General features: G+C 32.5%; 1 protein-coding gene across 1 annotated transcript; it reads right to left on the bottom strand.

Moving 5' to 3' along the window:
• Positions 1-3580: 3580 nt before the first annotated feature.
• Positions 3581-26470, bottom strand: LOC129913859 (NADP-dependent malic enzyme). Its single transcript, XM_055992789.1, has 8 exons — positions 26262-26470; positions 22566-22758; positions 8752-9092; positions 8133-8688; positions 5048-5200; positions 4838-4990; positions 4483-4777; positions 3581-4425 (listed from the first exon to the last, which is right to left on the bottom strand). Exons 1-8 carry the CDS (start codon positions 26276-26278, stop codon positions 4259-4261), a joined length of 1875 nt encoding a protein of 624 aa, XP_055848764.1. The 5' UTR covers positions 26279-26470; the 3' UTR covers positions 3581-4258.
• Between the last annotated feature and the right edge of the window lie 56 nt (positions 26471-26526).

Below are 26526 nucleotides of genomic sequence, written 5' to 3'. Positions count from 1 at the left end.
CGTCTTTTTCAAGACTTCGAATTTTTTGAATTTTTGAAATATTTAAAACTATAACCAATAAAAACAAGGAAAATCCAACCAAAGCTAGAAGTTCTTAAGATTGAACTCTTAAGATTAAAAGACAAAATATTCTGTAAGTATAGAAAATTAGATTTTTAGCATTTATCACTATTTTTCAATTTTCTAAATAATTAGCCCTGAAGAAGACTGTAAACACAGTTGAAACGTCGGAGTAAAAGATAGTCAAAAGATTAAACAAGACCTCAAGCCCACTTAGGATTGAATTTAAATTCTATTAAAAAAGGTCACGAAGATAAGAATAATTGTTTCTACTTTTTGGTAACGGACCACTATACTAAACAAAATTAATGAAAAATTTTCATTGTTTAGGTTTTTCTTCTTCTAGGCTATTGATTACACTGGTTTATAGCCAAAATGGGCACTCAATCCTACTATTTTTAGTGTACTATGCATACAAAATTGAAAACTATGAATCTTCAAATCATTTTGATTTTTTCTTTCGTTAATAAAGTTTTTTTTTTAGAAATTTTCTTTAAAAACTCGATTTTATCAAAATGTTTTAATACATTGCACTTAAACATCTGGAGTGACCCAGAAAAGTTTGTTCTAGTGTTTGTTGCTTATTTACTCAGCTTCCTGGCGCCAGGTTTTCTGTTCAGATTGTCGTTTATTACTCAAGATATAGCCCGAATACTAAGTAGGATGGAAAAAACAACTACCAAAACAAAATTTGAAAAATCATATCTCGAAAACCTATCCATAAATATTTTTTTACATAAGATTTTCGAGTTTTCTGGGCTCAAATCTATACGAAAAGTATAACGGCACTTGGATTGGTAGGAAATTTCTCCGATTTCCTACCAATCGGAGAGTTTTTACCTGTCGGAAAAGCGCACCTCGAAGCAAAATTCGGATGAAATTGAAGAATTTTCCGCTCCGACCGATACCTCGCTAGGGCCGTCTTTTTTACAGAAAGGAACTAAGACGTTCACGGTAGGAATTGTTCAAAAAGTGCAGATAAAACCGCGGAGTGCTATTAAATGAGGGGATGGAAATTGAAGATATGTTTGTTGGTTATGTTTTTCAATGTATCTTGTAAACAAAGCAAAATTTTGATATACTGCATTGAACACTTAGTAGAGAATTAAATTTCCTATAGTAATAATGTTTTGTTTTTCAATTGAAAAAAAAAATTAATTCCATACCAAAATAGTAGAAGCAAACATTTAAAAAAAAATTTCAAAAATCAATTTTTTGAGTGTTTTTGCTTTGCTTTGCTCTAATAAAAAAGAAAATGCTGGGCTTATAAGGATCAAATGGCCATACTTCAATTAATTATTTTACCGACTTCCAAAAAGGAGGAGGTATTCAATTCGTCTGTATTTTTTGTATGTTGTTTGTTACCTAATAACTTTGGACTGAGTGAACCAATTTTGATAATTATTTTTGTATTGGAAAGCTGGTGCCTGCAGTGTGGTCGCATTTGTATTTCGTTCAGTTCTGTCTGTAGAAACTTTAAAAAAACCATAAAACCCAGTTTTGATCCATTGATCCATGGAAGTCGTATTTGTTTTTTTGATAAAAATGATTATTAATGAAAAAATTTAATAAGCCCAGCATTTTGAAGGAAATTTAATCTTCCCTTTTTACTTGCGATATATATGTAGGTACTATAGGGCAAGTTTAGGATTCGTAAAAAAAATCGAACTCAAAATAACAATTTTACATGACATTAGAATGATGATGGAGAATGCCAAAAAAGTGAGTCCGGCAATTCTGTCTATCTGTCTGTTTGTACCTCGAGCTACAGCCTAAACTATTCGAGTGATTTTGTTCAAACTTGGTAGTTAACAGTTTTGGGTGATTCCCTAGAGGACAAATTGAAAATTTTTTTTTAGGACCTGTCATATAACGGCTCTACCGACTTTGATTAAAATTTTTGAGTGTAGTATTACACATAAGAGCCAACTTTCGAAATAAAAAAGATATTTTTTTTACCGTTATTAACGGTCCATGTCATAGAACAGTTTTTTTTTATTTATGAATATCTCGTTCAAGAATACCCCGATTTCAACGAAAATTTTTATACAAAAGCGTTTAGGTAAAGGTAATATTAAAATTTTAGAAAATTTTCAAAAAACTCATTTTGGGATTTTTAAAAAATATTTCAAAATTTTTTTTTGAAAAATCAATTTTTTTGAAATCTGGCTTATGAAAAATTTTGAAATTTCGTTTATATGCGTAAATAAATTATTTCTTCAAAATGGCATACCAACTTTTTTTTTGAAAAATGTTCTAACGATTTTCGAAATTTTTTTTTTTAATTCCTTTTTATACAAGAAGTAAACTGGCATACTTGGTTTTTTGTGAAAGATAATTTAAAACGGTATTTAATTAATTATAGAAACAGATTTTATTTTTTTTAATTTCTTGAAAATATCAAATTTTAAATTTTCTTAATTTTCTTGAATAAAAAGCTTTAACATTAGAGTAACTTTAAGCATAAGAGCAATTACGTGCGACCCCAGTCGTGCATTTTATTTATTAGAGCAATGCTTATGTATCTCAGTCCAAAAAAAAAATATGCAAGCAAATAACTCAAAAAATCGATTTTTTTTTTATGTTTGTTTCGACTTTCTAAAAAAATTGCAAAAATTGGAAGTTATTTTTTGTTTTTGGCATCTTACCAACCAAACCAGAGACGCGAAACTCAATGTAGAATATGCTGAATTCTAAAAAGGGGCAAGGCTTTTTCATACTCTTTTTTTAACACTGTCATAACTCCTGATTTTTTCAGGAAACGAGTTTTATGTTTAGTTTCGATCTATTTTTGTATGTAAAAAGTAAGTTTCTTAAACAAAATTAGTACCTACTCCTTCTCCGTAAGTCTTTAACGCTAAGAAATGATTTTCTACAGGATTGAAGATTACTTTATTCCAATAACTTCTGCATTAATAACTCAAAATTCGTGATTTTTTAGTTATGACAGTATTCAAGTAAATGAGCGACATTAGGATCATGTTATATAGTAGAGTGGGTAAAAAAAATGGAATATCTTTGTTTTTTTTTTTATTTTATACTCCGAAATATCGATTGCTAGACACCTCTAGAACATACTCACCAAATATGAGCTCTTAATATAAAATGAGAAGATCTTCCGCTTCGCAGTTTTCGATTTTTACGTCAACCTCATATTTAAAAAAATCATTTTTTTTTTTTTCAATCGACTTTTTCGCAAATTTCTTTACATATTCCTGAATCTATTCATCAGTTTTTGAACTATAAACAGTGCACTGTGGCGTATGCGTATCTTTTGTTTTTAATTAAATACTAGCACTCGAAGACGTTTTTGTTTTTTTTGCAAAGGGTTACCTGGGAATTTTGTAATTATATTTATATTTTTAGAGAGAAACACAATTCTGCCTCCAAAAGCGATTCTCCGCATTTCTATACTTTACAAGAATAAAACTCAAATTAATTTTTAACAATTTTTTTTTTTTTATTTTTCGACAAACATTTCTTGTTTAAAGTGTATGTAGGTGTAGTGTATGTTGTGTAATTTTCAATTAAATAGTTGAACTTGTTATGTGTGACCGGACACTTACAATTTGTTGATTGTATTTTTTGAGATAGAGAAGAACTTAATAGTGTAACTTTAGCTCTCTGCAAGTTATTTTATTTACAAATAAAAAAAACAACGTTTAAAAAAAATAAAAATATTTGTTTAATAATTATAAAGAAAAAAAAAAGAACAAAATGAAAAAAAAATACTCACTGGCAAGTCAATTAATTATTTTAAAATTAAATTTTTGTTTTTTATAAATTATTCTAAGGACACAAACATCACTAGGTTTTTTTTAGGTTTTATTTTTGTTTAACGCCGCTAGCCGGCTTTGAAGTAGTAGTGGTCGACTTTTTTATTAATTTTTTTTTAGATTTTTATTGTTTTGTTTGTTAATGACTCGATGAATGACAGAATACTGTTTTTTTGTTTTTAGCTTTATCTCTTTTGATATTGTTTCTCACTCCTCGACTGAACTTAATTAGACGCACCACATTTTTTTATTTTACTTTTTTGTTTTTAGTTTTTTTTTTTTTTGTTAAAGATAAGCTTACGGCTACTTTACACTAAATAAATTAAATAAAAATAAATTAAAATGAGAGTGTAAGTTGGCCTAGCTAGCTGTTTTTTCTGTTTTTAGTTGTTGTTTTTGTAATAGAAGACCTAACCATTAACTTATTTCTCTTTGAACAGCTGAGTGGGTTCCAATTCGCGAGTTTTAAGTTCTTGGGCTTTTGGCCAAGGCCATGTCACTGGCATGGAACTCATGTAATTGTGGTTGTAAAGCTGCTTTTCCAGCCAACTGCGTTTGTCGTTTGGTTCGGGATAAGTTGATGCGAGTCCTAAAAAATATCAAATAATTAGCATTTATGGTCAGAATTATTTTAGAGAAAGCTTACCTTTAGCATAGGCACATTCTGTAACGCCAATAGCAATTCGCATCGACACCTCTTTGATCTTGCTGAGCGGTGGGTAGAGTGATCCTTTCTCCAAATCACTTTGTTCGACAAATTTCGACAGTTCCTGGGCAGCAATTAGGAACATATCGTCGGGAATATGATGCGTACCGGTAGCAATGACACCAAGGGCAACACCAGGGAAGATGTAAGCATTGTTACCTTGTCCAGGGTAGAATGTTTTTCCATTGAATTCAACGGGTGGGAAAGGTGATCCCGATGAGAAGATCACACGACCCTAAAAGTATACTCTTATTTATATCAACTCTATCCACTAAATGACTTTAAACTTCATTACCTCAGTGGCATGATAAGCATCATGGGCAGTGCATTCAGCTTTACTTGTTGGATTTGATAAGGCAAAGATGATAGGACGCTCATTATTTTCCGCCATAATGTTGAGAATTTCTTTGGAGAAAAGTCCAGTTGCAGCCGATGCTCCAATAAGAATCTTAAATAATCAAAATTGTACAATTTTTTTTTTGGAAACTGGTATCGTTAGACTTACAGATGGCTTTATTTTTTTGACTACATTGAGTAAATCTTTTTCGGGTTCCACATCTTTGGCGTAGTATGCTTTGTGGCCAACTAAATCACCAACTGTTCGGGTTGTTGTGAGAAGACCGTCGATATCGTACATCCAAATGTTGTTACGTGCTTCCTAAAAATTAATGAAATTAAATTATTAACATATGACATCATGATAAAGGTTGTAAAGAAGATTATAGAAAAAAATATTTAAGTTGCACAAGTTCCGAAAAGTGTAAATTGAGATTGCGCCATATTGCGTGCAGGCAAGATAATCAAACGTGTAAGGCGGTGCTTAGATAAGGGATTAGATTTTCAAGGAATAATTTTATATAAAATTAGTTTTTGAGAAAAAAAGGAAGATAACTCGGAGAAATTTGAAAACGGAATAAAATATGAAGCTATTAGATTTGAAATCGATTTGAAGCAAAGTCTAATAGCGAAATCGAAAATAATTTACTTACTATACTAAACTGCACTTTTTAAGTTTTTTTTTTATGTTACTTTGAATTTCGTTCTTTATCTGAACGCATTAGCCTTTGCAATCAAGATAAAATAAAAAAAAAATGAGAATTAGTTAAGCAAGATTTAATTAAAGTATTCGGGTACACATATTTTATTCTGGGAGATGAATCGTTAATCAAGCTTTGAAGAAGTTGAATAAGCTAGACCATAATTGAATAAGGATTCCAAAAGATTACCAAAAACTTCAAAACAATAATTGGATTTGAACCAAATATACTTTTGTAAACAAATTTCGTGATTTTGAACTACATTTTTAAAATATGTACTTAAATTAAAACAGCTCTTTTTTAAGCAGTTTTTGGGTATTTTTTTAAACTATGCATCTCAAAAAGCCCTATTTTATCGTCTTAAATGTATTTATTTATTTTTAAATTTTTTTCTCAAACATATTGAAAATAGAAATATGTATATAATATTTCAAAAACTTGGATGATATAGGATAGTTGCAAATATTTTAAATCTATATTTCCAAGAAAAAACATAATTTTTACCAAAAAAATGTACATAAATCCATATTTAGTGGGTCACTTGAATAGAAACAGCAATTTTTTTCTTTGAGTGACATGTCAGTCAAGTGACTTTAAATTTTGATTTTCAAAGAGGAAAAGTAAAATAAACAATTTTTCAAGGAGAAAAAAAAACATTTGGAAATTTGTTGTATTTTTTGTTTATTATGAATCAATGCGAAAATATACAGCAACGAGCCATACGACTTGCGTCAATCGCTCTAAAGGAGAGACAGTGGGGTAAAATCCGAAAAAAGTGACGCCATACAAATGTGGATGCAGTAATGACGATGGGCCATTCTTAGTAGAAATCATAATTTGCGTCACTACTTTGAAAAATGCATAGCAATCTAAGATCTATTTGTATCTGAAATTTTCTAGGAATCCCTAAAAATGAGTTACAATTACAACACATCTAAATGGAAGATTAAATACATCTTGTCATAAATTATATGTGAGTTGGTCCAAGTGTCTACGACCAACGAGATCTATGCTGATCTGTATTCCAAATATTGCAGTGAATATTGAGGAGTAATTGAATCTTTCCAAAAACCAGACTTTGTTAATTCTAGGAAAAAAAAATCATTCTAAGAGCTAGCTAAACTTTTTGGTATTATAATATTATTTAAAATACTGTTTTGTGAGAACATACAAAAGAACATACAAACATCTCGTCGCCCTAGTATTGGAGTGCCGTATACGCCAAATTGCATTTTTTGAACTAGGTATGCAGTCGTATGTTTTCGAAGTTGCTCTTTTCAAATCTGCTATCCGTTTTTTTTTCTATCTTTTTTCGTTGCCGAGATATTCACTATTGTTTTGGCAAAAACAAGAAATTTTGGCATTTACGTCAAATTTTTCATGCAATGCAAGAAAATTTTGAGAATTGTTTTGACGTACGTTATGTTTTTCTTTGACGTACGTGTATATGAATAAAAGAAACTTCTGATTTTCATGGCGTATACGGCAAACTCATTTTGGACAAAAATTTAAATATTTTGAAAACAAAACGAATTGCAGATGTCCAATAGCATGTATATAAAAGACACATTTTAATTATATATCATACTAAAATATCAAAAAATACCAGCGGTTAGTTCTTTCGCAATTATCTTCCGAACATTTAAATGCGATTTCCCAAAAATGTAAAAATGGCTAATACGGCACTTCAATACTAGGGCGACGATCTATCAACCAATCAGAAACCCGAAACTTTACAAACTTTTTAGTCCCCAACATTTTTTATAACCCCAAAGAAATGCTATATAAAGCACGGTCAATGGTACCTAAGTGCCTAAAGTACAATTCTGCCAGATGACTACGTGTTACTTTCATAAAACAGACTTTTTGTGTCCAAGAACAGCAATTTTAATCTTGAAACAGATATGAAAAGTTGTGGATGCTCAGCCCAAACAATAAAAAAGTTAAAAATTATAATAAAAAAAAGCTCTGAGACGAAGAAGAGCCTTTAGCCCGATTCACACTAGCAAGAAATCTCTGTAAACACAGGAAATTTTTGTTGTGCAAATTCAAATTTTCGATTCTGCAAGAGTCACCTTGAATATAATATTCAACGGAAATTCAATTCCTCGCACTTGTGAAGGTCTTTTTTGCACTGCACAATTCAAGAGGAAATTTCGATAGGATAACTATAACTAAGCTTTCACTCTTTTCGGTGCGATAAACTATCAGATCACTAGAAGAAGGTTATCATGCTGGAGAGCCACAATTCGCAATCCTTGAACATACTGAATAATGAATATGCATGTGAAAATGCTTTCTCTACAGAAGCCAAAATTGGAAAAAGTTGCAGTTCGAAATTTGTTCAAAGTCGGAGATGATTGGGTGGTTAGAGTCGGAAAATCTACTCTACACAAAGTTACATTTACAATAATTTCATGCAACATTTGTTTTAATTGAAAAGTTAAATATCAGAAGTTGTGTCATCAACGTCTCCAAAAAGCTATGTGATAAAGTCAACAGACGAAAATTTAATATTTTATAATTTTTCTTAAAATTAAGATATGAACTCACCTCTTGTGAAAGTCCCTCAGCCATCATAGCTTTCACACAAAGATCAGCAATACCAATAGCTGCTTCACCAGCTCCAGCAAACAAAATCTTATTTTCGGCAATATTCTTGCCGGTGATACGTTTTGAAGCATACAAGCCTCCAACTGCTACAGCAGCTGTTCCTTGGATATCATCGTTGAAAGTACAATGAGTGTTCTTATATTTGTCCAACAACGAGAATGCATGGTGATTGCCAAAATCCTCAAATTGAATAAGGGTATTTTGGCCATAACGTTTGACTACAGCTTCCATGAACTCATCTATGAGTTCTTCATAGGCTTCGCCTGTAACTCTTTTCTGTCTCAAACCAACATAGAGAGGATCTTCCAAGAGTTGTTGGTTATTTGTACCCACATCGATTTGAATGGGTAAACACTGATGTGGCATAATACCGGCTAAGGCAGTGTAAAGGGCAAGTTTACCCACAGGAATACCCATGCCGCAAGCACCCAAGTCTCCCAAACCAAGAATACGTTCACCATCTGTTACACAAATTGCACGTACATCTGGATCGGGCCTATTTAAAAAGAAGAGATAATGTTAGTAACTGTAAGTAATATGTTTTTGTATAATTTCTTACCAATTACGGAGAACATCATAAACATGGCCTCTATCATTGATTGTAATAAACAATCCACGGGGACGTCTGTAGATGAGACCGAATTTCTGACACGCTTGCCCTACAGTTGGTGTATAGACAATAGGCATCAGATCTTCAATATTTTCCGATAACAATCGGAAGAAGAGACGCTCATTACGATCTTGCAGATCAGTGAGATAAAGGTATTTATTCAAATCAACGGTGTAGCGATTGATTGATATTTTACACAGTTCCAGCTGTTCTTCTTGTGTCTTGAAACGGGCCGGTTGCAGACCGTGGATACCCAACACTTGTCTCTCTTCCAATGTAAAGGCCAAACCCTGGAATAAATTAAAATTAGATTCAATATATTTAACATTTATTGAGTTTTTAAGCTACAACACAAAAACAAAATTTATAAGAAATATTTAGACCGAGAGCTGACAGCAAATTTTTGGTAAGAAGTTATAACCAAAATTCTCTTACGAGTATGTTGTGGGGTTAGATTGTTGATTTCGAAATCAGTCGTCTGACAGTTTTTTTTACACTGGGGCTAGTTGAAAAAGATGATTTTTCAATTTTTTGTTTGGAAAATGTAACCATTTTTAAATGTATGTGAACTAATGCAAGCTACACTCTGATTCAAAATTAAAGGGCTCAGAAGTTTTAAGTGTCACCACTGCAAAGCAGACGCTCCTAAAGGTAGTCCAGTCAAATACCGAAAATGATAAGCAGCGAGCTGAAAATTGGGAGATACCTTAATGCAGACAATTTTTTCAATATAGTAAAGTCCTTAATACCTCCAGGGATATATCCGACATTTAAAAAAGGGAAAGTACAATATTTGGGGCAGCAGAATGATATTAAATTTTTATAGAAGGACTGAATACGAACATTTTGTTCAGAAAATTGTAAGGTTCACATAATAGTGAATCGGACAAAAATCGATGATGAACTTGTCCTTATGAATGGTCGAATTCGAGATCCAAGATGTTAGTCTTCATATGCATAGTTTCGAAGTACTAAAGTTAAAATTTTTGAGTTCAATGGTAGTAGAGATATGAACTTAAAAGCATTTTTAAGTTTTACGGTTCTTGTTTTTGCGATTTTTTTCACTGATTTTTTAGGTCCTTGCATTTTGTAAGCTTTTTTTGTGTAAAACAAATGCAAAGGCCAATTGGCCGGTTTATTAAGCTTTAATTTGTTTATAAGTTAAGTTAAGTTAAGTTGTGAAACATTGGATTTCAAGTAAAAAGGGACCATTTTGTGTTAGAAAAACTCCCAATACGAAACATCAAATAGTTTTCTCTAACAAAATCCCAATGATCTCCCTTTAATGCAAATAAAAAAAAACATACACAAATTGAATTATTAATATATGCATTGGCATTTTCAGCTTTAGACTATTTGAATGGAATGTTTGCTAATTGCTATAAACAAATTGTGGGGGTTGTGATTCATAGGTCATGTGTTAGTTCTACCAACATTGTACTTGTTTACAAATATTAATATTTGCTTTGTCACTGATAAAAAATAAGAATCTACATTTGTATCTATAATGTTTTTTACTTTTGTTTTTTGGTTACACTTGAAATCATTCAACCGATTTTCACAAAACAAATTGTAGTATGTATTTTAATTATTTTGCGCTTTCTTTTTGATTTTGGGAAAGGAGGTATAATCAAAAAAAAGTTTACAGGCATGTGTAGGTATAAGCGTTCAAAAGACTGGCAGATTTGATTTACGGCATTTTTCGAGGAGTCGAAAATTTTGTGTCGAGTAACCACTTTAATTCATATAGAGCCAATAAAGTCCGATTCCTTGAGTTCAAAAAGTTCGCGAAATTCCACTTGTCAGACGAAAATGTTAAAATCAGAAAAAAATACCACGATTATAATTCGAAGAGAATCAGGGGTCGAATTACGGCACACGATTACGATCATACGTTAACGTTTTGACTATTTCTGTCTATATTTAATTATTAGAAAACGATAGGGACACTTAGCAACCATTCGTTAACGAACGTATGCCGTAATTCGACCCCAGTTTCTCACTTAAAAAAATTTTTTAATTATTTATTCAAATTTTTTTTTTTTTAAATCTTCTGGGCTTTAAGGAATAAAACTGTTTTTTCAGTGTTGTAAAAGTAAAGTAGTTGTTTTTTTTTTTTCTAAAATAATTTACGGTGAAAATATGGCTAATATTGTCATACTATCAAGTCCTTTTTTACCTGGGTATTCTGGAGGAGTGAAATACGTAGGTATTTCCAATTTTTTGTTTGGGTTTAAAAGTCTATTCTTTTGAAAAAGAATGCATCTTTGCAATTTTCTTAATTTAAACAACTACAGAAAGTATTGAAACATTTAAACTATTATTGAAATTGGTCATTGGGTAGTATGTGTAACTTTTTTTTTTAATTTTCATCATTTATTTTCGTTGACCAACAAATAAGCACCGAACGACATTCGCTATAGTTGTAAGGAGAAAAAAAGGATGATAAAATTCTTCAAAAGCTATTAATTATAAAGTGGTTAGTTAAGGAAAATAAAATCGTAAATCAAGTGTTCAAACCATCTTTGGAAGCATGTATATTTATGTTTTAAAAATTGTATTTACGCGTGAAAACTATCAAACCAATATAAAATCATCAAATTGCAAATGGCTTTTAGGCTGTTTGCAAAATACCAATTGAAAGATTTATTTTATTTCTTAGATACACAACATCCACCAAGCGACTTTGTCAATACATTATTTTTTCATCAAAATCCCCTAGAAAAGTGGTTTTTCGGATTCTTGCAATTTTAATTTCTTTTTACTTCACTCAAATTCGAATTAAGGTGTGCAGAAAAGCTACCACCTGACATTATATATAAGATATAACACACACAAAAACACATGAGACAATTCAAAAGTCATAAAAAAAGATATAGAAACCCAAAACAATTACCACTAGCTATTACAAATACCATCAGGAATTAATTTCTGCCTTCCTAACAATTAACAGAAAATTATGAACGTTTTCTAAGCTATAAACCAATAAAACAAATTAAACCTCTATTCCAAGAAATCCAATAATTTATTTTTATTTCACATTGCTAGGGGGTTGCTGAGTAATTTATAGTTGATTGAAAGATAATACGATAACTACAATCTGAATTGAAATCGATTTTATTAAAAGTTTACCTCCACTAGATACTTCAAAAGAGATAACAACAGAAGATACTTGAAAACTAGAGTAATAATTTCATAAATCTGTTATCTGTTATCGATAAGTGGATTTGTTGACTAGACAAGAGTGATGTCAATAATACAACGAAGCAAGTGTTAAATAATGAGCCAATCTTGAATCTTATCTAATATTTGTCTTTTTGATATAAAAAATGTGATAAACATACGCATGGCATGGGGTCAACCTTGAAAATTGAAAATAATTTGCTTAAAAAAAAAATAAAAACGAAACTCAGCTGATATTTGTTTTGATCAAAAAAGCTTCCATTTAATTTTTCAAACAAAAGATAATAAAACAAACTTAAGATAAAATTAATTTAATTATCAACTAAAAAATTAACTATCTCGTTACAAAAAGTGTAAAAACATTGAAAGTTTTCATAATTTTCTTTTGCAATTCATAAATGTTTGGATAAAACAGTTCAAGAACGATTGATTCTTAAAAATATCTATGCAAAAGTTTTTTTTTTTTTTTGTTTATTTCTGATTATTTGAAAATAAACAAATACTCGAATCTATTGATAAAATTTGGCAAAAAGCCGCAATAGAAAAGTTTTTTTTCTTTTTTTTTTTAATTTAAATTTAAAAAAGCTTACAATCTTGCTTTGAATAGAAAATGAAAGCAAAACAAACACCCCAGTTGGCAGCAGCAAAGTATTTTTTAAAACGATCATAAACCATCGGTTTTTTCTGTCGGAATTCGTTAGTATTGTGACCTTGAGTGTAAGGTCAAGTTTTCTTTTGTCTTAATTGTGTATCAAATACCATTTCGAAAATAAAAAAGAGTTTTAGTTAGTATCTATCTCGAGAACGATTTCGACAAATAGTGACGTTACGTTGTGACGTTGCTCTATAGCAAAATTTTTCTTTTTTTTAAGACAGTTTGTCTGTTCTTAAAATATTGGATATGTGGGTTGTGGCGTTGTGGGTATTCATACAACATTCACAGCCTTTCTGTGGAATTCGACGTAAAAAAAAGCATTGTAATCGTGGACTATCATTGCATTACTGGTAAAATACAATATTTCATCGTAAAATGCCATGTAGACATAATATTAGCCATTTTATTAAATTACGAAGTTTTATTACAAAAAAATGCATTTTAGATACTAAAATTCATTATTTTTTTACACAATTTTTTGAAACGCAAAAAAAACTTGTTTTTGTGTTGATATTGTGAGTTGTGAGAATTTATTCTAATAAGTTATCTGTATCATGATAGTTTTTAGAACAGATTCAAAAAGAAATTTTGCTACAACTGCTGAATGGATTCTATATTGAATGATAAGCCAGAGGTGTAAACATATCGTCGGCACAACTCCAAAACCGCGAATATGCATTTTTGGACATTTTCACTTTAATGCGTCATTTTACTTGTTATTGGTCTCTCTATTCACGGCGTCAATCCCAATCCTTCATCTGTTGCTTAGAAGCCTAAACGATTAATTTCCGTTGCACGAGTTTCCATAAGATTGCATGAGTTTCAGGGTTCGGACTTTACTTCGATCGAAGTAGATTTACTTCGATTTTGGGAAAAAAATAAAATCTACTTCCCTACTTCTCTTTTTTAGGATCTACTTCTATTTCTTGATTGAAAAATATTTTTCAAATAATAAATTTAGAGAAAGGGATTTACCTTCAATTTTAAATCTGGTCGAGGCATTGAGAAATAAAGCTCAAATGAAATCTCAAAAAATGAATGGAGGTAAATTTTTCTTCGAATTCGATATAAATAAATTTATAAAAGTAATTTTGACTGATTTTGAAGAATTCCTGATCAAAAATTTGTTAGATTATGTTGAATTAATCGTTTTACCCCAAAGCACCGTTACAACCACTAGATGAGAAAGGTTTTTTAGAAAAGATCATAATAAAAAAAGTAAAGAAAAATAATTTTGTTGATAAATAATTTTTTTAGAATAAATTTTTGTAAATAAATGTTCTGAAAGTTTAATTTTGAAATCTACTTCCGACATTTTGGATCTACTTCACTTTTTTTTCAAATTTGCTTCGAAATTTTGAAACTGAAGTCCGAACCCTGATGAGTTTACAAAACTTTGAAGCCGTTTTTCTCAAAACTACAATTTTACAGATTCGTGGTTTTGGCTTTGTGCGCACGATATGTAGAATGCAATTGCAAGCCAATAATATCCGATAAGGAATCATCTTTGTATTAGTTGATTATATAGGTCATAATCACCAAATATATGTGCAAAGTGGCACTAATAAGTCAAGTAGGTAAAATAGTAAACACATATGTAACGATATTAGTTTTAGAAAAAGGAAGATCATTATCTACCAGATATATAAAAAGTAATAAATACTTGCATTTAATAAGCATAAAATGTGTAAAGAAAAAGTTCACTATGCAGTAAATATCTTTTCTGTTTTGATTGTTGAGCTACTAGCAATAAAATATAAAACCTACTCCTACTGGAACCTTCATAGATTAGGAAGAATAAAATAACACATGTAAAACCAATAATTTTCTCATTGAATCTATCGATACAGAACTCTGGATGGTCACCTTTTAATGTTTTCACAACTGGTACACGACTAAACAAAAACTAACATACATAAATGAACTCTAAGTTCTCATCGAATATGCCCGCAAATCAATTTGACACATTTCGAAGAAGGCTCTGCGAAGACAGATTAATACTCCAGAGTCTAGCTTACTAAATGAGGAGTGACTTTTCAAAAGGGGATAAAACCCTTTTTGTCATTTCTCAGAAAATCGAAAAAAAACTTTCGATATTTCATACGGTTTTCAGTTTTTACCATTTTTCAGAGCCCGATTTGTGAAATCAATTATCTAGTCAAACTTAGCGTTGAAATGTGGAGAACAGAACTGCAAAAAACTATAATCCATTAACAAAATAATTCTCAAGCGAACCAAAACATGCCTACACACAGGAAAAAAGTCTTTTTCAATAAGGACCTGATAACAATGACGGAAATGAACTGCGATTCTATACGATAACCCAAGGTCAGCCAATTGCCATGATTAAAAGTCTAATCATCAGTAACTACAATAACCACTGGCACTGAAAACCCCGGTAGCACAAAACCAATAAACAAGTTACGTATTTACTATCCTTCACTGTTAAATCAAGTTGAAGGAGTCGAAAAAGTGTCGCTAACAAAACAAAACATAGAAATATAATGAAAAAGAATCAACAGTTGACATGTAATTCTCAGTCCGTAATGCAAGTTTTATATTTTAATGGGGAGGGGGTTAGGTAGTATAGTCACGGAAGGGATAGTATAGATAATGGGCAACTTATTCAGCAACAATTGCTAATGATTACCTATAGAAAAAGAAAGAGACGACTGGATCCATGAACCTCTTGAAAACTTTTAAAACCCATCATGGAAACATTTTTGAAACACAAATTTCTATACGATAAACATCTGGCTTGTATAACATATTAGTCAATCCACTACATTTACAGTATATTCACATCTGAAATGAAGCAGCGCTCTAAAAAACACTCTTCTTCTTCTTCTTCCTTTTTCTCGGCGCTGTTATGATCTCGATGTCGAGGGGATCATAACTATCCCACGTAACTGCTTCACACTAGTGATCCGCCTGTGGGGTTCGCCGGGTTGACCTCAGAAATCGGCGGCAAGCCTCCCGGTTTTGTATTGTTCCATTTCTAAGGCCAACTGAATGCTGGTGGTTTTGCATTTGCTTGTACCAGGAGTTTTTAGGCCTACCTTTCTTTCTATTTCGTGTTGGAACGTTGTATGATATTGCTTTTTTGACGGGGTTCTCAGGATCTCTCCTTTGAACATGGCAATACCAACTGAGTCGGTCGTGTTCAATTTTTTGGGAGATGGTGTTTTTAACATGAAGGCTTCCTCGGATCTTCGTACTTCTAATTCTATCAAGCTTTGTTACTCCTGCTGTCATACGAAGCATCTTCATCTCAGCTGCCGTTAACTTACTCTCATACTTTTTGTACATTGTCCAACATTGTGAACCGTATGTGAGTGCTGGACGCACAACTGCGGTGTAGAGTCTTCCTTTCAGCTTAGGGGGCATTTTTCGATCACAGAAGATGGCAGAATTTTCCCGCCACTTCATCCACCCTACGCTTACGCGATGATTGATATCGTCATCACAAGTACCTTCGTTATTTATCATAGACCCCAGATATTTAAACTTTTCACACTTGGGAAGCACTACACCATTCAAATAAATGTCAGGAATAGGCCTGTGTGGATCAGAAAATGGGCAGCATAGGTATTCTGTCTTTTTCGCGCTTATGCGGTACCCACTACCTTCTAGAACATCCACCCATACATCAAGTGCTCGTTGCAGGGATATCGGGTCTTCACTTATGATGGCTCCATCGTCAGCAAAGAATAACTGATGCACTTTTGGGTCCGTCACTTTGCCTTCAAGCAGGTAATCAAGAACGGTAATAAAGAGCAGAGGACTCAAGACGCTTCCCTGGTGTACACCTACTGTGATTTCGAATTCTTCGGTGACTCCAGCTGCACATCTTACTTTAGTTACTGCTCCATCATACATGTCCATAATTATCCGCACATAGGTTTCCGGAACTCCTCGTTGTCTGAGGGCCACCCATATCAGATCTCGTGGTTGTCGATCGAATGCTTTTTCAAAATCAACCAATACCACATGCAAATCCTCCAAGGAATCTCGATGTTTTTCCATAATGATTCTTATACTCTGGATTGCATCTGTGGTTGATTTACCCGCAACAAACCCGCACTGGTCATCAGATAGCCTTATTATTTTTCGCAGTCGGCTACCCAAGACTCGCTCAACGATCTTCATGGTGTGTGACATCAGCTTAATCGAACGGTAATTATCACAGCTTCGAGTATCACCCTTTCCTTTGTATATTGGAAGAAGGTAACTTTCCCTCCATTGATTAGGCATTCGATCACCTCGTATAAGCTTGGAAACAAGAACCATGAGCCATCTAGACCCGATGTCTCCCATCTTTTTCCAAAACTCTGAGGGTATTTCGTCTGGCCCAACAGCTTTTCCCTTTTTGGAGTATTTTACAGCCTCACTAACTTCTTCGACTGTGACATCGGATACTTCGCTTAAGTTAGGTGAAGCTATTGGAAAGTGTAGCCTTGGAAATTGTTCATTTAGAAGTTCGTCACAGTACTGTCGCCACCTGTGGAGGATTTCGTCATTTTCCACAAGTAGTTGGCCTTGAGCATTGTTAATAAACTTCGGCGAACAGATCTCCTGAGCATTTCTTCTTCTTTGAGCGGCTATTTTGAAAATGGTTGCGCCCTTATTCACGTTTTGTCGTAGCTCTTGAATAGCACCAGCAGTCGGGGTAGAAATTTCATCTAGCTCCCGATATAGGTCTTCCGTATTCTTGGCTTGAATTTGGGCACATATCTTCTTCGCTTCTTTCTTGCAGTTTCTGTATTCCACTTCGAGGCGTGACTTTTGCTCTGTATTATTAGAGGGGCACTTCGACCAAGCTTTGAAAGCCATTTTCTTTTTACTTACAACTGCTTTAGCTTCATCATTCCACCACCATGTTTCTTTGCCTTGTTGGTTGTGTCCTTTTGAAACCCCTAACAGTGTTTTGGCTTTTTCTATGCAAGTTCGCTGTAGGAGGTCCCACATACTTTGTGCTGTACTCTCTTCATTTCGAAAAATGTTGGTGTTGTTATACAGATAGTTTTGCATATTCGAAATAAAAGCTTCGCCTTTTTCCTTATCCAGATTATACCATTTGATCTTCCCAAAAGTCTTTGTCTGTTTGTTGTCGTTCACTGTCTCCATAAAAAATTCTGTCAGTAGGAGACGGTGTTGGTGGGCGATCGCTTCTCCCAGTATCACTTTACAATCCTTGACCCGAGGTTTCATGAAACTAGATACCAAATGGTAATCAATCTGGGTCTCATTTCCACCACTGCTGTAAGTGACCAGGTGTCGGCTTTGTTTGATGAACATGGTATTTAGTACGATAAGACCATATGTTTTGCACGAGCTCAGGATGTCTTCACCAGGAGAGTTCCTAGTGCCGTATCCGAGGCCTCCATGGCAATCTTCATAGTCTTCGTTTGTTTTCCCGACATGTCCATTTAAATCTCCGCCCACGAACAAAAACTCTTCCTTTGGGATGTCCTTAAGTAGGTTGTGAAAATCAAGCCAAAATGCATCTTTTTCCACCTGCTCACATCCAATTTGGGGAGCATATGCAGTGACAATATTCCACAACTTTCCTTTAATCACCAATTTAAGGGACATCAAACGGTCACTGGATTTCGAAATGGATAATATGCTGCCTAAGAGGTCTTTTGTAAGGATGATTCCGATTCCGTTCTTACCCTTTTCCGTTCCATAGTAGAACATCTTGTAATTTTTTGTCCTTGTATCCAAGAAACGAGCCCTATTTCCCGTGTTACGCCATTTCGTTTCTTGGACACACAAGATGTCTACTCGCCTTCTTATCATCATCTCTTCCAGCTCGAAGCTTCGACCTGTCATACTCCCAACGTTCCAACTCGCAATTCTCAGATTCTGTCTAATCTGCGGCATTACTTTGCTAGCCCCCGGAATCCGTCTAGCTCTGACCCGAGCATTGCTGCTCGGTCCAGGATCAGTACTATTAGTAATGGTAGTGCCTGGCGGGGTAGTGTCATTTCCTTGGACGAGTACTTCCATAATGCTTCAGTTCACAAAATCTTGCGAAACGTTGTTGTTGTTGTTGTTTTGTTTCGACGCGTGCATGCTCCAGTTTTGTATTTGATCTATCTTTAACAGCACCGGTGATCTCCAGTCGTGCCAACCCAGGGACTGGCATGCACACTTTTGGGAAAGTTTACAGGTGTTAAGTGTCGCTAGGTTCACCTTGGTGTTTGTGGCCTAGTTAAATTTACTCCTTTAGTCGCCTTTTACGACAAGCGGGGAGGCGCTGCAGGAATATTCTAACCCGTCCCTGCACAGGGAAAAACACTGCTCTAAAAAACACTCATTAAATCTAAAACAACTTGTTAACTTAAATGAGGACATTTCTATTCAGTCTTTCATATAAAATTGCAATCATAAAACCTCTATTAAAATTCCATAGAAAAAATTCTTAATATTTTCTTCCTTGACGACTGAGTAATAAGGCAACATACAATCGTTCAGACATGTTAACTTATGTGAACTTATTTAAAGAATTTTTGTTATATATTTAAAATAAACTTGTTCAAATAACGTCTCAGTTTTTATTTGAAATAAAACAGAGAGAGCGGAATTGTTCAAACAATATCAATAAATTGAATGTAAAATAAAAAAACAACAACAAGTTATATTAGACAAAAGCACCTAACTAACGTTTTGAATTAAAGTGTTATTAAAACATTTTTCCAGCGAGCACACGATCCGGTCTATTAATAGGAACTTATTTTTCTTCTTTTATCTAATATTTAATGTGAAACGTTTGATTTATTGTCAGTCAAGTCACAAGATGGTTATTGTGGTTATGATATCGATACAAATTGCTCACAATAATAGTAAATTACTTATAAAAATCGTAGTTCAATTGAGTTATGTCCATCAAACCAGTGCTAGCTTCCTCTATCAGCTATTACTAACTAGAAACACTTTGATATTTCTAGATAAATTTAAAACAATCGTTAGTTAAAACTAAAAAACCTATTGAAAATTTTTTTTAAACGATTTTTATAGGGGTAAATAAATTTTGATTGAATGTTATCGGGATGATTTATGGCCAAGGTTCCAGTTCTTATCGATTTTGCTATTCTTTTTAATATTAGTTGTGTGATTTTTTGATATTTTTAGAATGAGATTCATAATCTCGTTGAATTTTCCAGATCAAATAGCTAGAAAATTACTTCTTTAAAATTTTATTTTGCTACATTGTTTGATATACTCAACCCAATACAAAGCTAGAACCATACAACGTGATATAAATTAAGTTATTATTACAGAAAAGCTTTCTTCAAAATCAAACAAAAAAGTTTGCTATCAAATAAAAGCTATATAGTTTGTGTGCAAAATAATCACAAAAGCGGATAAAACGAGAATTTGATGACACCGCATTGTGATTGTGTGATAAATATTTAATACTGAGAGGGTAGATTTTGCGTATGGGTTCTATAATTGAATTATGCAATGACTTGGAGACAATATGGATATTGGAGGAAGAAAGTTAATTTCTACAAATTGGAGGTCAATGACAATAATTTAAATTTCTTGTGAGGTGTTATAGGTGAACGTATCTTTTGTTTGAACGTCTTGTTATTTGTTATTTATTTTAAATAAACAGTAAGTAATTTTTACTCAATTTACGAGTGTGAAATTGTGAATCATACATCAGAAGAGTCATGGGTTTAATATTTTCATTATGAATGGAATATGTTAATATAAAAACATATGTACATATTTGTAATGATAAATGATTCGCAGCCCAGAAGATGGAAAAACATCATGTGCTCTCAAGGAGTTTCATCTTCATTAAAGTTAATTCCCGTAATGACCCAGTCACGTTACTATCACAGGTTTTCTACACAATGGAAATGTGTTCGGGAGAAGGGCTCCTAATTGAAAAATTCCAAGAATACTATTTTTTTTTTCTGTTCCATTGCTGTTAATATTGACGAAAAAGCGAAAAATGCCCAAAATTTATCTAAACTTTTTGATTTGGAGACCATTTCCCGAACGCGATTCCCCGGGAGTTTTCATTCAGAGCGTTTACTATTGTTTGTTGATATCATAATATGATATTATATTAAGTTCAAAGACAATGTATGCACTGAATTTGAAAAAAAGATGGAAGATGGACGGAAGTGAAAAAAAAATAAAATATACAACTGCTTGGTCGCACGCACTTGCTCTAATGGTAGTTGCTTAGATTTTAGAGACTATTTTGTGAACCTTCATAAAATAATTTTAATTTAAATTAAAAAATCTTTAATTTAATGTATAACAAAAATTTGAAAAAAGATTGAGAAAACATCGTTTTAAAAGATTTTAACCTGGAGCTTGGCTATTTTATTTCTTGAACTTTTGAACTAAAGCACTTTAAGAAAAAAAATTAGATCGTTACAGCAATTTTTGAAAAAAAATTAATGTATATGAAAATTTCTAAGATTTTTCAAAAAAAAAATTGTACATATGTCATTAAAAAACAATTAAAAGACACAAAACAAAAATCAAAGTTTAAAAAAATTAAAAAATTCGTATTTCAAAATCGGTTAATAGTTTACGAGTATTCAGAAGTGAAGAAAACGGTTCTATGACAGGTACCGTTAAAAACGGTTCAAATGTTTTATGTACTTTAAAAGTGCATACTACCGAACTACAACAGGCATATCCAAATTAATCAAAATCATTAGAGCCATTTCTGAAAAAAGGAAGTTTTATCATTTTGGTTATTTGGCAGTTACCGTTAATTTGGTCCTAAAAATAAAATTTAATTTTCTCTTAGCTCTTAGCTGCCTTTTAAAATATTCTTAACGGAATTTAAAAGAACTTATTTTTATGTTTTGTGAGAATTTTATTTTTATTAACATTATTTATTTACCACAAAAATGAAGAGCTTCACCAAGTGAACCTTAGCAAAAATTAAGATTCGGTTTAGTGGTTAACTCGGGCGATAAAAATGCTTTCTTTGTGACGAAACTTTTAATCAGCAAATTAGCCATCGTACAAAATGATGAAAAGTGTGATACGCTAAATTTTATGAATTAAAATTTCTACAACAAATCTCCTAAATGTAAGTTTCAGACATTTTCCATATGCTAGGATCTTAAGAAAACACTTAAACAAAGTCTACAAAAACAAATTCAGCACAATTTGTTTTTAATTAATTTTGTTTCTGTTTGTATGTATCTGCTTAGAATATAAATTCGCAAAAAAAAGTCTTTAAGGTAGGTAACGTTACCTATTTCTTGTTTTTTTTTTTTAATTCATCATAATCAAATTTCCTGCTGATTGAATATCTAATAGCGTCACATAAATTCGTCACCAGACTCTCAAACTTAAATAAAAAAAAAATAAAAAAAAAAAACAGAACATAGTATACCTAAACCAGCGAACAAGTGGAATCGTTCACATGTTGTGTATTCCTTCTTCTACCCTTTCCATTCCAGATATACAATACAATAATCGCTCATTATTATTTTTACGTAACGACTTGGGGATTTTCCATTCATCATCCTCTTTTTATTCTGCCAAACATGAACATAATATATCCATCCCATAAGAAACTTGAACTCTCTCAACAAAAAGCTATATATGCTCTCCTCTGTAATAGGAGCTAAATGTAGGTAGGAAGCAGAGTAGGTATACCTACATAATATTTCTCTACACGTGGAAAAAGACGAAGTATGACGTAGCCTCGTGCCATTCACAACATAAATTAATTTGCGAATGTCGTCTCTTGGCTTTGGCTCTCCCAATTTGCCAACAAGAAAATTAGCTCACATTTGGATACAGAAAACATGTTCTGTTTTTTTTTTTTTTTTTCTTAAAAATAAATTCTAGTCATGACCTTGATCAACATTTCTAGTTTTTTGTTTTCTTATAAAATAGGTACAAATACAAACATAAGTTACTCTCTAATTACCTTATTCATCCTGGGATCCCTAAGGTGATCAATTCCCAGCACCTGTGATGGACAAATGATATCACCGACAACTTCATGATATTGTCGGGTTTGAATTTCATTGCCAGCACCACCGCATGTTGCCGCTGCCGTTGTTGTTGTTGGGTTGTTATGCCGCGCCACGGAGCAAATTTTTGCCAAATTAGCATTTAAGCTGAAAAAAAGAAGAAGAAAATAAGAATCAAAATAACAAAGGCTCATACAATTTCTCTACGATATAGTCTATCAAGTCTATGAAGTGAGTAAGAAAAATATAATAGTTTGTATTTGTATATTTGCCGGCTGCAGCTGTGAACGCTGATGATGATGACGATGATGATGACATTGTTACCCGTTTCGAGTGGCACTTTTCCTCTTGACACACAGCAGAGTCTAATTAGGCGCTTATGTGGTTTTTTCAAGAGCATAATCAGCTTTGTTGTTAGTTACCCCCAAACAATGACAGTCATTTGGGGGGCTGACAATGTCGACGGATTCGATACTCTTTACTTCCGTTCACACTGCAAAGCGTTTTCATGATATACACAACTCGTTATAGTCCGGTCAAAATAGACATTCAACCCAGAAATAATTCGCATAGAGAGCTGAAAATTATTACCTACAGAGCATTGAAAAATCGATTAAATATAATGTCAAAGGTTCCCAAAAATCTTATGCGTGCATAAAAAGTTATTCAAGGTTAAACATCGAAAATCAGGGATTTTTAATATTTTACTTTTACCGATATTTCAATGCTCTGTTTCTGTACTAATTTTCAGCTCTATACGAATTTTGTACAGGTACAGGACAAAGAAGTCGATTTTATCGGATAGACCTCTCTCCGAAACCTTATATCTTCTAAACGATGGCAAGTACAAAAGTGCTTTTGTTTTAAAAACATTATGATCTATAAAATAAACTTGAAATATTTTTCAAAAGCCGCGTTTTTGAAGAGTAAAGTACGAAAAACCGTAATTTTTTATTTTTGCCCAAATTGAAAAAAAAAAATATTTTTTTTTTGTTATTGTATAGCTTTGAGAAATAAAAACTGAATTATTTTATGTAAAAAAGCTCATAATCTACACATGCTTTCAAGACTTTTTTGGGTAACATCGGCCATTTGACCAAAATAGGCAAAAAACGAAATTTTCGATACATACCACTCATTTAAACGATCAGTGTTACTAAAGAAAATCTTGAGATATTTTATGTAAAATAGAGTCTATAAGAATATCATGGTTAAAAATGTGTTTTTTGAGTGAAAACAAAAATTATGGGTCACCCTTATGAAATTTGGTAAGAATTTAAGTTGAATTTTGGATAGAAAGCAAGAATAAACAGTTATTATAGGCGAAGTTAAATTAGGCGAAAGGGTGTTTCTTTCGAAAAGACAGTAAAATCTGTAATTGGTCCCAAAAAGCCAATGATTTATTTTATTTTTGGTTTTGATGACAAATTGAACGTTTTAACTTTACTTATTAGACGTTCTACACGAATCATTGGCTTCTTGAAAACATGTGTCATATGATGATATTCGACAAACAATTTTTTTCAGTACATTTTTGACCTTCACCCCCTCCCTCTTGTCCGTGAAAAAACACCCTACCACCCAACTTTTTTTATCCTTGGTTTTTATCCCAAAAGCAAACTTTTTGCCAAGTTTCATAAGTGTAACAATTTTTTTTTTAATGCCTATTTTACGTTATTAAGGTTTTAATCAAAACTAACATTACGATGATGTAGAAGTCCAAAGAAGTGGTTTTGGTCATGACGTCCGCCGCACCGATACGCGTCTATGCCTCGTCACAAAAATGAAGCTGCAGCCTAAACGGGTGGACGAATTTCCTTGAAATTTGGTACAGATGATTTGTTTGCAATTTCCAAGGTTGTTTCTTTTTTCTTTTTTTAATATCCCACTTAAAAAGTGTACCTCCTATACAAAATTTTCGAGTTATTGCAATTTTCTCGAAAACGGCTCTAAGGATTTCGATTAAATTTTGTGCACGCTATGCTGTTAGTAAAAGTGTGTTTTTAGTTTTTCTCAAGAAATACGGATAGTGAAAATATGGTACATTTTCCCATTTTTAAATGACTTATGTCGGTTCTTCCCCAAAATCGTTTATGGAAAAAATCAATTTTGTTTAAAATTTATGCAAAGACGGTTTGTATAATAATAAAGGTGAATATGGTTATTGTTAAATAAATATAAAGATACTTTGCACTACAAGAGCAAGTTCGTGAGACCAAGTCGTGCATTTTATTTTGAGAGCTTCCCCCGTTTCAATGTTATAATATCGACTGACTCCGGAAAGCAAAATTGTTCTACCTCCTTAGGATTTGTTAAGGAACAGTTTTGCTTAGCGCCGACGATATGAAAAACAAACATTTTCGACATTTTACCTAAAATAACTTTATATAAAGGCGCTGTTAAAGAAAACCGGCATAACTCAAAAATCTTAATTCTTCAGCAAAGCTGTTTTAAATTTCCAAATTTGTCAATTTTCCATACTATTTTTTATAGAATGAAGAAAAAGAATCAGCCGATGATAGGATGCAAATCCTTTAAATTTATACTGAGTTTACAAAAATGAAGAATGTATTGTTTGCAGTATACCTACTGGCATTGATAACTCAAAAAACAGTTATGCCGGTTTTCTTTAACAGCGACAATATGCACACATGGGATTTTTGGAGACCTTTGAAATTTTACTTTAATCGATGTTTCAATGCTCTGTACTGTACGAATTTTCAGTTTTATGCCGAATTAATTTTGGATTTTCGCTTCTTTATGTCTATTTTGTCTGGACTATTACAGCTGATTTGGATTGATTGTTGCTGTTTTATTAGCCGCCGCCACCAAATTCTACTTGGGACGCACAGTCACACTTTCTGAGAATTATTATTCTTATTATGTGGTGGCGCGGCGAGTCTTTTTTTTTTAAAGACTTTCGAAATGAATGCTAATTTTAGACGAGAGAACTCTCGCCAAACTAGCATCATCATCGACCAATTTCAATTTCAAAAACATTGTTCGTTATTTTTTTTTTTTTCTTTTCTAATTTTCTTCTATTCTTCGTTGTGATTATGCAATGTTTAAACAGAGAAAAAGAAGAAATTGGGACGAGCCAAGAGATAGGTCACTGGCTGCCCCATTGTCTGGTTGAGATATTGTTGATGTGTGACCATGGCACTCATCTCAATCTACGCCCCCTCAGAAGCAGCTGCTGCAGCCAACGCAAAGCAAAAATACCGTGTTACAAGATTACAACAAACTAAAAGCATAAGCAACCACCTACCCCACTATAACATAAACCATCCCTTGCGCAGAGGAGAAGAGAGGTTAGGAAATGGGAACTAAAATCGAATTTGACTTAAATTCTGTATCTAGAAGTAGATAGGTATTCGGATTTTTTTTTATAGAGAAATGAAAGAAGAAGAAATTCTACCTCGACGAGAAGTTATATAAAATGTTTTTTTTTTCGTTTTTTTTTTCTGAATGAAAAAGTGAAAGAATTCCAAAAGGGTTGATTGTTTAATTCAAAAGGAAATTAAATGAAAAACGCAACTTTTATCGAAGGTAACCAAAAAACCAAAAAAACCACCAAAAATCGATCAATAATCATAATTTTATTCAATGAATGAAAAAATAAAAAATAATAAATATTTTATGTCACTTACATTGGACGAGTGAACATTATTGTTTATTGTTTTTATTACAATTAATTAATTGAGATCGCTTCATTCAATTTTGAAGATGAATTTTATTTTCAGTTTTGTTTGATTCTGTAGTAGACGAAGGAAGAATCTATTTTTTTTTTTTTTTGTATATGGAAAGGGGTTTGTTTTTTTTATACTTTTTGAAGACTCCGCCGACAATTGTTTCCCGAAACAAACACGACGAGTGCAAATTTTGGACTGAAAAAAAAGTTTTTTGAAAAAGTTT

This window comes from Episyrphus balteatus, chromosome 3 (assembly GCF_945859705.1).
Source record: "Episyrphus balteatus chromosome 3, idEpiBalt1.1, whole genome shotgun sequence".
Classification (NCBI taxonomy): Eukaryota; Metazoa; Arthropoda; class Insecta; order Diptera; family Syrphidae; genus Episyrphus; species Episyrphus balteatus.
This window is presented reverse-complemented; position numbering and strand designations above follow the sequence as displayed.

Bases quoted from the DNA above. Each gene is read 5' to 3' on its own strand.
- LOC129913859 (XM_055992789.1), bottom strand. The intron at 5,201-8,132 runs GTGAGTTCATAT...ATTAATTTTTAG, and splicing joins CTGAGGGACTTTCACAAGAG to GAAGCACGTAACAACATTTG. The intron at 4,778-4,837 runs GTAATGAAGTTT...GTATACTTTTAG, and splicing joins ATGCTTATCATGCCACTGAG to GGTCGTGTGATCTTCTCATC.